This window comes from Leopardus geoffroyi, chromosome B3, assembly GCF_018350155.1.
Source record: "Leopardus geoffroyi isolate Oge1 chromosome B3, O.geoffroyi_Oge1_pat1.0, whole genome shotgun sequence".
Lineage (NCBI taxonomy): Eukaryota > Metazoa > Chordata > Mammalia > Carnivora > Felidae > Leopardus > Leopardus geoffroyi.
The window spans coordinates 125732859-125748558 of NC_059337.1; the positions used below are offsets into that span (position 1 = coordinate 125732859).

Here is a 15700-nt window from a genome sequence, read left to right on the forward strand (position 1 = left end):
ATACAAAAGATAGGAAACGAAAACCCATTCACATCAAAAAAACTTTTGTCTTGTACATTATTGCATTTACAAATTATTTTTAATTGACAGATAACAGGTAACATTAGTTTCTGCTGCACAACATGATTCGGTATTATAAAATGATCATAAGTCTAACACTCATCACTATATATAGTTGCAAATTTGTTTTCTTGTGATGAGAACTTTTAAGATCTACTCTTTGAAAACTTTCAAACATATAATATGGCATTACCTATAATCAACATGCTGTATTTCACACCTGTAGGACTTACTTATTTTATAACTGCAAATTTGTACTTTTGACCCCCTTCACACATTTGCCCCAGTCTCCAACCTCTGGCCTCTGGCAATGACCATTTTGTTTCTATGAGTTCAGTTGTTTTTTGGTTTTTGCTTGGTTGTTGTAGAATCCACAAATAAGTGAAATAATACAGTATGTGCCTTTCTCTGACTTACTTCACCTAGCATAATGCTCTCAAGGTCCATCCAAGTTGTCATAAACAACAAGCCTCCTTTCTTTTTTATGGCTGCATACAATAATATACAAATACATCATGTGTATATAAACATATACCATGTTTTCTTTATCCACCCATCCACTGATGGACACTTAGGTTGCTTCCTTGTCTTGACTACTGTAAATTATGCTGCAATGAACATGGGAGGACATAAATCTTTCAGAGTTAGTGCTTTCATTTCCTTCGAATAACTACCCAGGAAGCAGAACTGCTGGATCATATGTGGTTCCATTTTTCATTTTTCAAGGAACCTCCACTGTTGTCCACAGTGGCTATACCAATTTACACTCCTACCAAAAGTGTACAAGGATTCCCTTTTTCCCACAACCTCACCAACACTTGTTTTTCTTGTCATTTTTTTTTTTTTATAATTTTTTTTTCTTTTTTTTCAACGTTTTATTTATTTTTGGGACAGAGAGAGACAGAGCATGAACGGGGGAGGGGCAGAGAGAGAGGGAGACACAGAATCGGAAACAGGCTCCAGGCTCTGAGCCATCAGCCCAGAGCCCGACACGGGGCTCGAACTCACAGACCGCGAGATCGTGACCTGGCTGAAGTCGGACGCTTAACCGACTGCGCCACCCAGGCGCCCCGTTTTTCTTGTCATTTGATAATAGTCATTCTAACAGGTATGAGGTGGTATCTCATTATGGTTTTGATGTGTATTTCTGACAGATAGTGATGTTGAGTACCTTTTCATGTACCTGTTGGCCATTTTACGTCTTCTTTGGAAAAACATCTATTCAGTTCTTCTGCCCATGTTTTATTTACTTTTTATTTTGTTAAGTTTATTTATTTTGAGAGAGACAGAAGTGAGGAGGGGGGGGGAGAGGGAGAGAGAGAGAGAGCGAGCGCCCGACGCAGGGCTCAAACTCACAAACCGGGAGATCATGACCTGAGTGAGCTTCCATACATTTTGGATATTAACTCTTTATCAGATATATAATTTGCAAGTATTTTCTCCTATTCTGTAGGTTGCCTTTTCATTTTGTTGATGGTTCCTTTGCTGTGCAGGAGCTTTTTAGTTTAATGTATTCCTGTTTATTTTTGCTCTTGTTGCCTTTGCTTTTGGTGCCAAATCTAAAAAATCATCACCAAGACCCATGTCAAGGAACTTACTTCCATGTTTTCTTCTAGTTTTATGGTTTCAGATCTCACATTCAAGTCTTTAATCCATCTTATGTTGTAAGATAGCAGTCCAGTTTCATTCCTTTGCATGTGCCTGCCCAGTTTTCCCAGCACCATTCATATAAGAGATTGTCCTTTCCCTATTGTATATTCTTAGCTCCTTTGTTGTAAATCAAATGACTATGTATATGTAGATTTATTTCTGGGCTCTCTTCTGTTCCACTGATCTGAACGTCTGGTTTTATGTCAATACCATACTGTTTTTTTACAGTATTGTAATATAGAATAAAATCAAAAGGCATGATGCCTCTTTCTTTCTTAAGTTACCTTTGGTTTTTCAGGGTCTTTTGAATTTTAGAATTTTTTGTTCCATTTCTATGAAAATCCCTTGGAAATCTGGTAGGGACTGAACTAAATCAGTAGATCACTTTAGGTAGTATGGACACTTTAATATTAACTCTTCCAATCAATGAGCACAAAATATTTTTTCATTTATTTGTGTCGTCAATTTCTTTCACCAATGTCTGTTTTCAGTGCACAGGTCTTTCATCTCCTTGGTTATATTCATTCCAAAGTATTTTATTCTTTTTGATGCAATTATAAACGGGATTGTTTTCTTGACTTCCCTGATAGTTTATTAGCATACAGAAATGCAACATATTTTGTATATTGATTTTATACCTGGCAACTTCACTGAATTACTAGTTTTTTTGATGGAGTCTTTAGGGTTTTCTATATATAATACTATGTCATCTGTAAATAGTGACAGTTTTACTTCTTCCTTTCCAATTTGGATGCTATTTATTTCCTTTTTCTTGCCTAAATGCTCTGGCTAGAGCCTTCTACTATTATGTTGAATAAAAATGGCAAGAATTAAACACCCATCTTGTTCCTGATCTTAGAGGAAAAGCTTTCAGCTTTTCATCTTTGAGTAAGTTACCTGCACGTTTGTCATGAGTGCCTTTTATTATGTTGAGGTACATACGGCCCCTCTAATATTCACTTTGTTGAGTTTTTATCATAAATGCATGCTGAATTCAGCCAAATGTTTTTTCTGCATCTACTGAAATGATCTTAAGAGTTTTAAATTTTTTTTAATTAAAAAAGTTTAAAAATTTTTTTATCACATTGATTGATTTGTGTATGTTGAATCATCCTTGGATCCCCTAAAATAAAGACCATTTGGTCCTGGTCATGGTATATGATCATCTCAATACATTGTTGAATTCAGCTTGCTGCTATTTTCTTGAGGATTTTGGCATCTGTGTTCATTAGGAATATTGGCCTACTATGATTTTCTTTTCTTGTGGTGTCCTTGTCTGGTTTTGGTGTCAGGGTAATATTGAACTTATAAAATGATTTTAGTAGAATGTTCCCTCTTCTATGTTTTACAAGAGTTCGAGAGGCGCCTGGGTGGCTCAGACAGTTAAGCGTCTGACTTTGGCTCAAGTCATGATCTCGTGGTTCGTGAATTCAAGCCCCGCATCGGGCTCTGTGCTGACAGCTCAGGGCCTGGAGCCTACTTTGGATTCTGTGTTTCCCTGTCTTTGTCCCTCCCCTACTCCCACTCTCTCTCTCTCAAAAATAAACAAACATTTAAAAAAACCTAAAAAAAAAAAAAATCACCTCTGCTTGACTATTTCTATTTCTAAATGACCTGGTAACAACTCACCTTCCAAGCTTATTTCCTACCTCCACATTTCTCAAAGACTTTATTTCAATCAAAAGAAGTCTCATCCCTTGCTCCCATTTTTACAAATTCAATTCCTATTTCAAGATCCACCTCAAAAATAACTATTCTCAAAGCTTTCCCTAATCACATCAGCTAAAAGTACTTTTTTTTTTTAATTTATTTATTTTGAGAGAGAGAGACAGAGAGAGAGAGCACCACGCATGCACGTGGCAGGGGTTGGGGAAGTGAGAGACAGAGAATCCCAGGCAGGCTCTGCAATGTTAGCGCAGAGCCCTATGCGAGGCTCAATCTCACGAACCATGAGATCATGACCTGAGCTGAAATCAAGAGTCAGATGCATAACCAAATGAGCCACCCAGGTGCCTCAAAAAGTAGTCTAATTGTTAATTTTCAGTGGTATTCCTAAACACATTTCTAGTATCATTTCTAAGTGTGTATATATATATATATATATATATATATATATATATATATATAAATTATTTTCTCCTACCAAAGTAAAACATCGTTTTCTCAAGACCTAACGTGGAACCTTATACTTGGCAGTATTTAACAAATATATCTGATTACTTAGATTTCAAAAACTATGTATATCTGCAATTAAGCCAAAGGGAGAATGGCAGTGTTCAAACTGGACCAGACCTTGGGCACTCCCATCTTTACTTTCATTTATAGTTTTTAGTTGTTTGCAATTCATGGATTTAAGGGGAAAATGAAGTCACAAAATTTAATCAACTGAAATGACCTTTCTTCCTTTTCCAAGTCCCATACATCATTCAATTTTCGGTTCAAGCTCCACATCTTCAAAGAAAGACCAACCGTTCTCCCTCTTCTCTGGTTTAAAGGGACTTCAAAATTGAGTAGGTTAGGCTTTCATATTCGAAAGAGGAAATCATGCCTGGAGACGTTCAATGAGTTGACCAGGGGTATATTGCTAATAAGTGACAAAGATGATTCTCAAGTTCTGGTCCAACACACTTTTTACTAAATCAGATCATTTCATGTAATTATCCAGAAATGTTCACTTGTACAGATACGTTCTGAGAACTCATTCCTAAAATTCCACAGTCTAACTTCCCAATGCAAACATTTCCATAGCATATTCTTGGCAAACTGCTGTTCACTGTCTGCTTAATTAGGATTGGGGGGGGGGGGGGAGTGTTAAAGAATTGCAAATTAAGTTATTCCATTCTGGGGCTGCTCTCTACAAGTCTTTCATATTTTACCGCTTACTGAAATCTGCTTTCTCGAAATTTCCACTTACTAATCCTAACTCTACCTTCAGGGACTTAATTAAAAAAACAAAAAACAAACAAAATACACACACACACACACACACACACACACACACACACACATATATATATATATATACACACACCCTTCATGTATTTGAAAACTGTCATACTTTTCCCCTAGATCACTGAGTTAAACTATATACACATTTAATATTTACCAAATTTTTCTTACTTAGTACAAGAAAATAGAGCAACATAAAATTAAAACTGTAGACTGGGCTTTAGAAACTCTTGCATTAAGTGGTCTTATAGCTCTGGTTGAAAAATACACTATGTAGATAAGATGTTAAACCTCACATCTTAAGATGGATGATTTGAATTCCAAAAGACATACCAAACTTAAATCCCAAACCAATCACTGTCTTCTCCCAAACCTGCTCCATCTTCAGGCCTTTCCCTTCTGAGCTGATGGAATCTCCATTCTTCTTTCTGGGTCCTCATCAAAAAATGTTGGAATCATTCTTGATTCCTCTTTTTCTTTTCTACCACATAGCCAGGAAGAGAAAATCTTGCTGATTCTGCCTTCAAGACATATCCAAGATTCAGCTGCTTCTCACCATTTCCAACACTATCCCCCAAGCCTGACTCACCATTGTCTCTCACTTGGATTACAACATCCTGTTAGTCTCCTTGTTTCACCTCTGCTTCCTGTACACAATCTACTCTCAATAAAGAAAGCAAAGTAATCCTTTTAGAATTAAAATGTAAGTGATAACTACATCTATCTATTTGAAACCTTCCAGTAACTTCCCAATTCACGCACAAGAACCCACATCCTTGCGAAGTTCCACACCACCTGCCCCCACTTACCTCTGACTTAATCTACTACTATATCCCCTCCCCTGCATCCCCAGTCCAACAATTCTGGTCTGGCCCCTGTCCACCCCTCACACACAACAGGCAGGCTCTGTTACCAAATAATGACAAGGCTAACTCTCTTCAAGCGGTTTTTTTGTTGTTTTTTTTTTTTTTTTAAGTTTATTTATTTTGCAAAAGGGAGTGTGAGCAGGGGATGGGGGGGGGAGAGAGAGAGAGAGAGAGAGAGAGAGAGAGAGAGAGAATCTCAAGCTGGCTCTCCACTCCGTGGGGCTCGAGCCCATTACCTTGAAAATCATGACCTGAGCCAAAATCAAGAGACACAACCAACTGAGCCACCCAGGCACCCCAGCTCTCTTCAAGTCTTGTTCAAATGTTATTTTCTCAAAAGATCTAATAAGACTAACCTTTTAAAAACTGTAACCTGTCCCTTTCCTACCAATTATCCATACCAATTATCAGCTTCTAACATACCATAATAATTTATTATTAAGTTTTAGCATCTGTTTCCCTTGACTAAACTTCCTAATGGCAGGAACTGTTTTATTTTGTTCACTAGAGTATGTCAACCTCCTAGCACAGTTTCCTGGTACATCATAGATACTCTGTTTGTTGAATGAAAAGACCTCTGTTTCCTCTTTTCTTTACCACTCCTACAGAGAAAGTAGTAGCTATCCAAAAATGGGTATACAAATTTATTTCCAGCATGAAGCAAGTGACTGCAACCTGAAAGACAATGGGATTATATAAACAAGAAAGTGATGAGTAGCCCAGAAAAAGAAATTCCCCAGACAAGTAAAGAAATGGATGGCATTCTGCTGTAAGACAACATGCAAAAAGCAAGTGTAGAAAAGTTTCAGGATCAAATAATAGTCCATATACTCAACACTTCAAGCATTACCAATAAAGCTGAAGCCTCAACACCTAATGCCATCAGTCTTTATTCATAATAAGAGAGAACTCTGCCTCATTATTAGGTTTAACTATGGTTTTGATTGGCAACATTGACTTCATTATTCTTTCTATAAATAAGATAATGTATTCTAAAATTGACTCATTATTGAAATTCTAAAGTTTAGGCTTCAAATATAAAATCCTAAAATACAAGTTGCTCAAACTATATCCAACCCTATTTTAACAAATTCATAGGATACCAGCGTTCTTTATCATTGACTAAAACATCAAGCCCAGCCCTCCAGAACTCATCTGATTCTACAAATTAGATCTCTGTAAACTTTACAATTGTTTATCATTGAATATACTATTTAAAGCTATTTTGAGTTTCTGTTTAAAACATTAAAATGTCTTTAGGAGCAAATCAAACCAATTTGAACATTTCAAATATTATATGCACAATTTATAACAAAGGAGAATACAACCATTCTTATAATATGAAAATACTGAGAAGTATATTCTTCAATCTAGCTAGGGTAAAGGCCTCCCTGGCCCAATAAATCTGACCTCTTGTCATTGTGAAATTGTGTTCTGGGGGTGCTTGGGTGGCTCCATCAGTTAAGCGTCTGACTCTTGATTTCAGCTCAGGTCATAATCTCATGCATGTTTCATGAGTTCGATCCCCACGTCAGGCTCTGCGCCGACAGCACAGAACCTGCTTGGGATTGTCTATCTCCCTCTCTCTCTGCCCTTCCCCTGTTTGCATGCTTGAAAGCTCTTTCTCAAAAATAAATAAACATTAAAAAAAAAAAAATTGTGTTCTGGATAATTTAGTTGTATGAGGTTCCTTTCACATTTCCTGACAACAAAGGTTTATTGGTATCTATTTTAACCTTAATACTCTTCCTCTACATAAATGTAACAAGAAATTACATTTATTATAACATAAGGTTTTAAGAAGCTTATCCAAAAGTCACACAGTACAAGAGTGGATGCTCTGGTAATTCGGTATCAATGGCCTCACAGACTTTATTCCGTAATCTCTCTGATAAGTTAACTGGTTTGACTACCTTTTCATTACAAAATGTTAAGATTCATTGTTTTGACATTTCCCTACAGTTCTCTTTGCAATAAGCATGGCTACTTAGGAAATTCATTTCTATAGAAGCAACACAAATTTAAGCTCTTCATCATTTGTTAAGGAAATTCATGCAGAGCACAAATTTTGCATAATCATGATTGCAGCTCCAGTGCCTGGCACATGTAGATACTTAGTAAGTATTTGTTTCACGAATGAGTGGTGCTTACAAACAAAAACCCAATTGCTTCGGTTAGGGTTTTCATCATTTTGTACAGACCACTGCTGAAATTAAATTATAAATGCAATATACTTTGTAGATTTATTATAAATTTGATGATTATAATCAGCAAACAATTTTATTCCAAATTAAATGTTTCAGCAAGTAACAAAATCTCAACAATAATGCCTGTAACTACAACAAAGATACTTGGATGGTAGCATCCTTCTGGAGAACTAGGAAAACAAAGATTCGATAACCAATTCTCACACACCTAGTTTAAAAATACCTAATGCTACCAAATAAAGCAAAGCTGAATAATTTTTTAAATGATTTTTAGTAAAAACACATCTATTTGTTATCAGTCCTGCTTATTGCCCTAGTTCTGTCCTTAGTAATAAAAAAAAAAAGTGACAGAATTCAATTAAAGCCTTTTAGTTTTAAAGTAGTTGAAGCTAAAGGGAAAATGGGGTTATTCCACTAGATTATTAATGTTAAAGGACAACCTCAAAGTGGCTCTGTTTACTTTGTTAACAAGTGGAAGACAGAGTAAATTGGAAAACGCCTACCTCTCCTGATTTTACTGTAACATTTTTCAAATGTATAGCTACATAAATAATTTCTCATTTTATTAAAATAATCAACTATAACAATGTTTTCATTCACTGTTTATACTGAATATAAGAGGCATCAATTAGCTGCCCAAATGTTTGAACAAGGTAGAACAGATATTTAGGGAAGAAATCATAACAAAAAAATGTCAGTAATCTGATAAAATCCTTACCTTATCATATTGGCATACAACAACATTTTCTGTATCAAAGAGTTCCTGTCCTTCCTCATCACTCACATCATCTTCACTGTTGAGGGGCTCCTACAAATAAGAAAGAACAGGATTTATTTATACTTCACGTGCTACTAGAAAAAGCCCCTTCTAATACACAATGACTTTGATGTTCTTCGAGAATGAAGGATCAGATAGAAGCATACACACACACACACACACATATACACCACAAACATATTGTTAATCAGCTATGGTTAAGACTTTGCCAAGGTTACTGAAATGCCAGCAAGAAACCAAAAATTAAAGTAGTTAAGCTACATAACTTTAAAGTCTGAAAAGAGATTTTATTTCCTTCATTCTTTCAGAATAGCACATATTCTCTTCAATAACTGTTTAAATGCCTAGAAGGGGACCTAAGAAAATACAAAGGTTTAATGAGATAATGGCATTATGTACCACCAGAAGTAGCAGAGTAAAAGGGGAAAAAAATGGTGAAGTTGGAGGAAAAAGGGGCTCTAAAACAGGTTAGGAGTCTGGCTTGTGTATACAACACTGAGGACTAAGACTGTTTATAATATTAGCAGGACTACCATTCTGATGGTAATGGTGGAGGCTTGCAGTATAATTACCTAAGGCATTCAAATGAAAAGGGGACCTGTGGAAGGGTGGGAAAGGATCTCAGTCCCCAAAAGAATTAAAGACCAAGATCTAACTAGTGTATAAAATGACCAAAGATATTAAATTTGACCTCAGTTATTTGAGAGGATAAAAGATATAACCCAGATTTTTAATTAACAGAGAAAGAGAAGACAGGACAAAATAAAAGTGGAAAGGAAAATAAGGTGATATTAAGTCAATGTCTATAACTAGGCCTGTATCTCACATATATGTGTATGTATATGTATTCTTTCATTTAAAATAGATATCACCAATGTAAATGTAAAAGCAATTTATTGAGATAAAATTCACCACTTTAACCATTTTAAAGTGTACAACCAATCATACTTAGTACATTCACAATATGTGCAATTATCACTATTTAATTCCAGAATAATTTCATCACCTTTACCATTAAGCAGTCACTCCTCATTCCCACCTCTTCCCAGCCCCCGACTTACTGCTTTCTGTCACTATATATTTACCTCTAGATATTTCATATAAATGGAAACATACAATATACACATATAACCTGTGGTGTGGTTTCTTTAACTTATAATGTGTGAGGTTCATCCATGCTGTAGCATAAGCCAGTACTTTGTTCCTTTTCCTGGCTAAATAATACTTCGTTGTATGGATAAACCACATTTTAATTTGTCCCTCCACCAACTGATAGACATTTGGGTTATTTACATTTTTTTGGATTTTGTAAAGTTTGGAACATTCACACACAAGCTTCTGTTTGAATACCTATTTTCAATTTTCCTATACATATACTTAGAAGAACTGCTGGGTCATATGATATTTTTACGCTTAACATTTTGAGGAACCCCCAAACCATATTCCACAGCAGCTACACCATTTTGCATCTCCATCAGCGATGCACAAGAATTCCAATTTCTCCACATCCCCAACAGTATCTGGTCTCTCTCTTATAAGCGTGTTTTTTGTTTTTTGTTTTTTTTGAGAGTGCATGGGGGGGGGGGAGGGAGGGAGGGGGAGGGGGGGGAGAGAGAGGGAGAAGGAGGGAGGGAGGGGGAGAGGGAGGGAGGGAGGGGGAGAGAGAGGGAGGTGGGAGAGAGGGAGAGGGGTTGAGGGGGAGAGAGAGAGAGAGAGAGAGAGAGAGAGAGAGAGAGAGAGAGAGAGAGGCAAAGAATCCCAAACAGGCTCAGTGTGGAGCCTGAGACAGGGCTCGATCTCACAACTGTCTGATCATGACCTCAGCCAAAATCAAGAGTCGGACACTTAACCAACTGAGCCACTCAGGCGTGCCCCACATCTGTCTCCCTTTTTCCTTTTGTGATTACAGCCATCCCAGTAAACATCAAGTGGTATCTCTTTGTGGTTTGGAGATTTGCATTTCTGTAATAAACAGTAATATTGAACATTTTTTCACAGGCTTGTTGGCTATCTGTATAGGAGAAATGTCTATTTAAGTCCTTTGCTCATTTTGGAATAGAGTTGTTTGTTGTAGAATTTTAAAAGTTCTCTATTCTGGATATTAAGCTCTAATCAGGTATGTGATTTGCAGATATTTTCCCCTATTTTGTAGACGGTCTTTTCACTTTTTGAACATAGTCCTTAGACACACATAAGTTTTTAATCTATTAAGTCCATGTTATTATTATTATTATTTTTATTCCCTGTGCTTTTGGTGTCCCATCTAAGAAACTATTAACAAAACCAGTGTTGTGAGGCTTCTGTCCTGTTTTTCTCTAAGAGTTTTATAGTTTTAGCTCTTACATTTAGGTCTTTGACCCATTAAGAGCTAATTTTGTATATGGTGTGAGGTAGGGGTCCAACTTCACTGTTTTGCATGAGGATGGATATTTGGTTGCTACATTTGTTGAATAAGACCATTCTTTCCTACTGAATAGTCTTGGCCCATATAAAAATTTTGTAACATGACAGCATACATAGCAGTATTTCACATAAAAAAGACACACTTAAAACTTAGGGATCCAAAAAAATGTCGAAGTAAAAGAATGAATAGAGCCATACCAGGCAGGCAAATTCTAACTGAACAAAGTTGACATGGCTCTATTAATGTCACACAAAACAGACTGTATGGGGAAAAAAATTGTAGATAAAACAGTAAACTATATAATCATAAATGGTTCAATTCACTGGAAAACACATATTTAAGCTTATGTACATCCATTTTTAGGTTCAAATTATAAAAAGCATAATGAAAACAAAACAAATCCACCATCATAGTAGGAGATCTGAACATATCTCACTCAGTAATCAATGATGGTGTCAGCACACAAAAAATTTCAGTAAGGTAGACATATCTTACCTTAGATATGTAAATAGACTATCCAAAGAAAACGATTAACAATCTAATTCTAATGGTACATACAGAAGACAACAAAACAACTGCAGAAAACAGTCTTTTCAAATATACAGAAGCATATGCAAATAGTGACCACATGAAGCAAGTCCCGTCACACAGATCATATTCTCTACAAATAAAACAGTTTAGTCACAACAAAAATTAATGAAATAGAAAAAAATACACTAACGAGAATAAAGCTAAAAGTTGATTCTTAAAAAACATCAATGAAATCAATATGCCTCTGGCAAAACTGAACAAGAAAAGAAGGGCAAGAAGACACAAATAATATCAGAAATGAGAATATTAAAAAAAAGGAAATGACTACATATGATTCTGACACCAAAAAGATTATCATTAACTTTATGCTAATTAAACATTTAAATATGTAATACTAGAAAATGTAACTTATTCAGTCTCAAAAAGAAAGATACTTGAACAGAGTAAAGACATTACTAGCATCAGATATTTTTAACAGCATACTTTAACAAATATTCACAGAACAATTAAGTATAATCTTAGAAAAAAAAAAGTCCAAGGAAGTGGAATATTTGCCAGAATTCATTTTATAAGACTATCATAAACCTGAAAACCTAGTAAAAAGAGTATGAGAACAGAAAATCAGACAGTATTGTTCATGAATATACATGTAAAAATCCTGAACTAAGTGTAAGTAATTCAGCAATTCATAAAAAGGGCAATACTCAAGTCATGCTATCCCAGGAAAACAAAATTGGTTTACATGTAGAAAACCAATTAGTGCAATTAGTTATAAATAACAGATTAAGGATAAGAAATTGTATGATGATCTAATAGTTGCAGAAAAAGTGTTTAATAAAATTCAATATTTATTTATGATACAAAAAATAAAGCAAAGCTCTTAGTTAATTTGAATAAAAGAGAACTTCCTTAACCAGAGAAAAGATATCCATAAAAAATCTACAGTAAACATTATATTAAATAGTGAATCATAGAAAGGGTTCCCTTTAAGATTAAGAATAAGATAAGAAAGGGGCATCTGGGTGGCTCAGTGGTTGAGCGTCTCTTGATGTGGCTCTTTATTTCAGCTCAGGTCATGATCCCAGGGTCCTGAGATTAAACCCTACGTGGCTCCACACTCAGTGGAGCTCGGCATTCTCTCTCCCCGTCTTTCTCTTCTCCTCCCCTGCTTGCACGCACGTACTCTCTCAAAATAAATAAACTTAAAAAAACAAAAACAAAAACAAGATAAGGGTGCCTGCTACTTTTAATCAATATTGTTCTGGAAGGTTTAGCCAATGAGGTAAGAAAAGCTGCCCTTTTTAATATTTAATTGTCAATTGAGAAAACATGAAAGAATCAAAGATAAATATCATGATTAGGGGCGCCTGGGTGGCGCAGTCGGTTAAGCGTCCGACTTCAGCCAGGTCACGATCTCGCGGTCCGTGAGTTCGAGCCCCGCGTCGGGCTCTGGGCTGATGGCTCAGAGCCTGGAGCCTGTTTCCGATTCTGTGTCTCCCTCTCTCTCTGCCCCTCCCCCGTTCATGCTCTGTCTCTCTCTGTCCCAAAAATAAATAAACGTTGAAAAAAAAAAAAACTTTTAATAAAAAAAGATAAATATCATGATTAATCAAGGAAATGCAAATTAAAACCAAAAAGAAACACCACTTTCTACCTATCAGACTGCCAAAAATTAAGAAGCCTAACAATATCAAGTATCAGTGAAGACATTAGTACAATCTGGCATTGTATTGTAAAGTTGAAGATGTGCATGCCTTAGAATCTAGTAATTCAATGGTTAGGTATAACACTTAAAAGAAAGTCATGCGTGTGTCCTCAGAAGACACACTCCAAAATATTTTATAACAGTAAACAAGTAGACACAACCCATCACATCAGATATGGATAAATAAGCTATGGTATATTCAACAGTGAAAATAATTCTAGGTATATGCAGTAACTTAGATGAACCTCAGAAATACCACCTTGAGGGAAAAAAAAGTCAACCTGCAGAAGAATACAGAAATTACTCCATTTATGTTATAAATAGGCATTCACAATTAAACAATATGCTCTTCAGGAATATAAATACAGATGGTAAACACAAAATTCATGAGCATGGTTACTCTGATGACAGAAGGAAGAGGGAAGAGAATGGGGATTGGGGCGAGGCACTCAGGGGACTTGAACAAAGTATGGGATTATTTTTAACTAGAGGTGGATGTAAGGATGTTTTTATCTTAAATATTTTTTAAAAAAACATTAGATAATTTAAAGAAATTTGTACTAGGATAAACAAATTTACATCTTAGGTTGCAGAAAGCAGTAACAACGAAAACTGTTAAGACAAATGTCACCTTGAACACAAGTAACCAAGCAAGAACACTAAGGAAAACAAAGATATACGCTTCTAGAAATACATAACTAAGACTAAGAAAGAATACTTTGCTTAACTCATGATGGACACTAAGAGTAGATAAAGTGATGTAAGGAACTGATATGGAATACAGACCAAAAGGAAGTCACATTCAGCTTTTTTCTCAAGTTTCCTCTCTTCCCAAATGTTGCCATACCTTTCTAATTACTGAAGCAAAAGATTAACCATATTATCTGTTCTACCAATGTCGTATGTTTAAACCATATCGTGAATGCATAAGCCAGAAAACTAGCATTACGTGCACTGTCTCCACCCCCTTTATAAATACAACTCAATTTGATACACGTTTTTTATTGTCAGCTATATGAAACAATACTTCATGAAGATAAATACAACCAGAAAAATCTAAAACCCTTATTAGGTTAAAAATCTAACTTTATATTAAAATCTGTATTGTATAATACCCTAACGGCCTCTGAAAAAATAGAATATAATTCATCAGTTTGGCACCGGGTAAAAGAAACTAATAGTTTCTCGTTTCAAGTCTTTTACTACAAACTTACTTCTTCTACCTGCCCATCCTCAGCTCCATCTTTCTCTTTGTCTTCCTCCTCATCATCATCATAGTCTTCTTCTTCATCTTCATCTTCTTCAGATGACGTATCCCCAGTTCCATCAACCTGTAACACCAATGGAGCTTGTGGCTGAGCAGGCTGGGCCTGTGGTTGCTGTTGGCCAGCTGCAGTTATCTGTGCCTGTGCCGGTGTTGGTGCAGCCACTGTTGTAGGTATAACTTGAGTCTTATTTCCTGTAAATAAGATTTGCTGTGGCTGAATGATGACACCCGTCTGTGGTGAAATCCCTCCAGGAAGAGGGGCCAGTACCTAAGGCAAAAGAAACCCATATTAGAAACTAGTCAGAGGACCAAGCAGCTCAGTTTCATGTGGTACACAGACAGACCTAAAAGCTGAAGAGTCACCAAAAATGACCGTATCTCACACCGTTAAAACTACCAAGGCATAAAAGGAATGTTTAACTAGTATACTGATCCACTTCCATTTTACCATTCAAATTTCTGAAGGAAAAAAGATTTTCTGAAAATAACTGTTTCATTTACTGAGCACTTGCTATGTATATGTACATGGCAGATTCTGGACTAAGAGTTACATATAAGTTTATTTATTTGATGTATACATAGGTATAGTAACTCACCAACCTGCCCGTCACTAAAAGGCAAAATCTTAAGCTAGACTTTCTGACTTTGCTCTAATTATTATGTTACACTGCCTCCCTGTGGAGAACACCGCACTGGAAATGTGAAGTCTTAGGTCCTAGTTTTGTCTAAGATCCCAGATAGGGATGTAGCAGAGGCATGTCACTTAACCTCCCTTGGCTTTTGTCACTTCACTGTTATACTAGGATCAATGGTTCTCAACCCTGGCTGCAAATTACAACCACCTGGTAACTTAAAAAATACTGGTACTTGGGCCCCAGTCCTATTATTCTGATTTAACTGGTGTGAGCAGAAATGTAATCATTTAAAGCTCCCCAGCTGATTCTAACCATGCAACCACACCAGATCAGACAATTTCTCAAGTTCCTTTCAGCATCTGGAATTCTAAGGTAAACCACAACTCAAAAAGAACATATCAACAAATATTAATTATATCTTTTATAATAAACATATTTATAATTATACTTCTTAATAAATAAAAAGCAGAGACTTCCTAGTGATAAATAAAAACAATGAATGGCAATTATTTGCCTTTAGTTTCAAGGAATGCAGAATAAAACAATATTTCTCTTAAGAAGTTTACAGATTAATGGTGCATAGGCAAAGCAGTAAAACAACTCAAGAAGATAGGAGGCTTAAGGACATCTGGGTGGCTCAAGTTGGGT

The 15700-nt window shown here is 35.9% G+C and overlaps 1 protein-coding gene across 1 annotated transcript in view; it reads right to left on the reverse strand.

The window, feature by feature from the left end:
- GTF2A1 (general transcription factor IIA subunit 1) overlaps window positions 1-15700 on the reverse strand; it is a 44574-nt gene that overhangs the window by 4293 nt on the left and 24581 nt on the right. The window contains exons 7-8 of the mRNA XM_045451772.1: window positions 14365-14685; window positions 8451-8540 (exon numbers count right to left, since the gene is read on the reverse strand). Coding sequence (XP_045307728.1) covers window positions 8451-8540; window positions 14365-14685 — 411 coding nt within the window. The remainder of the gene's footprint in view (window positions 1-8450; window positions 8541-14364; window positions 14686-15700) is intronic.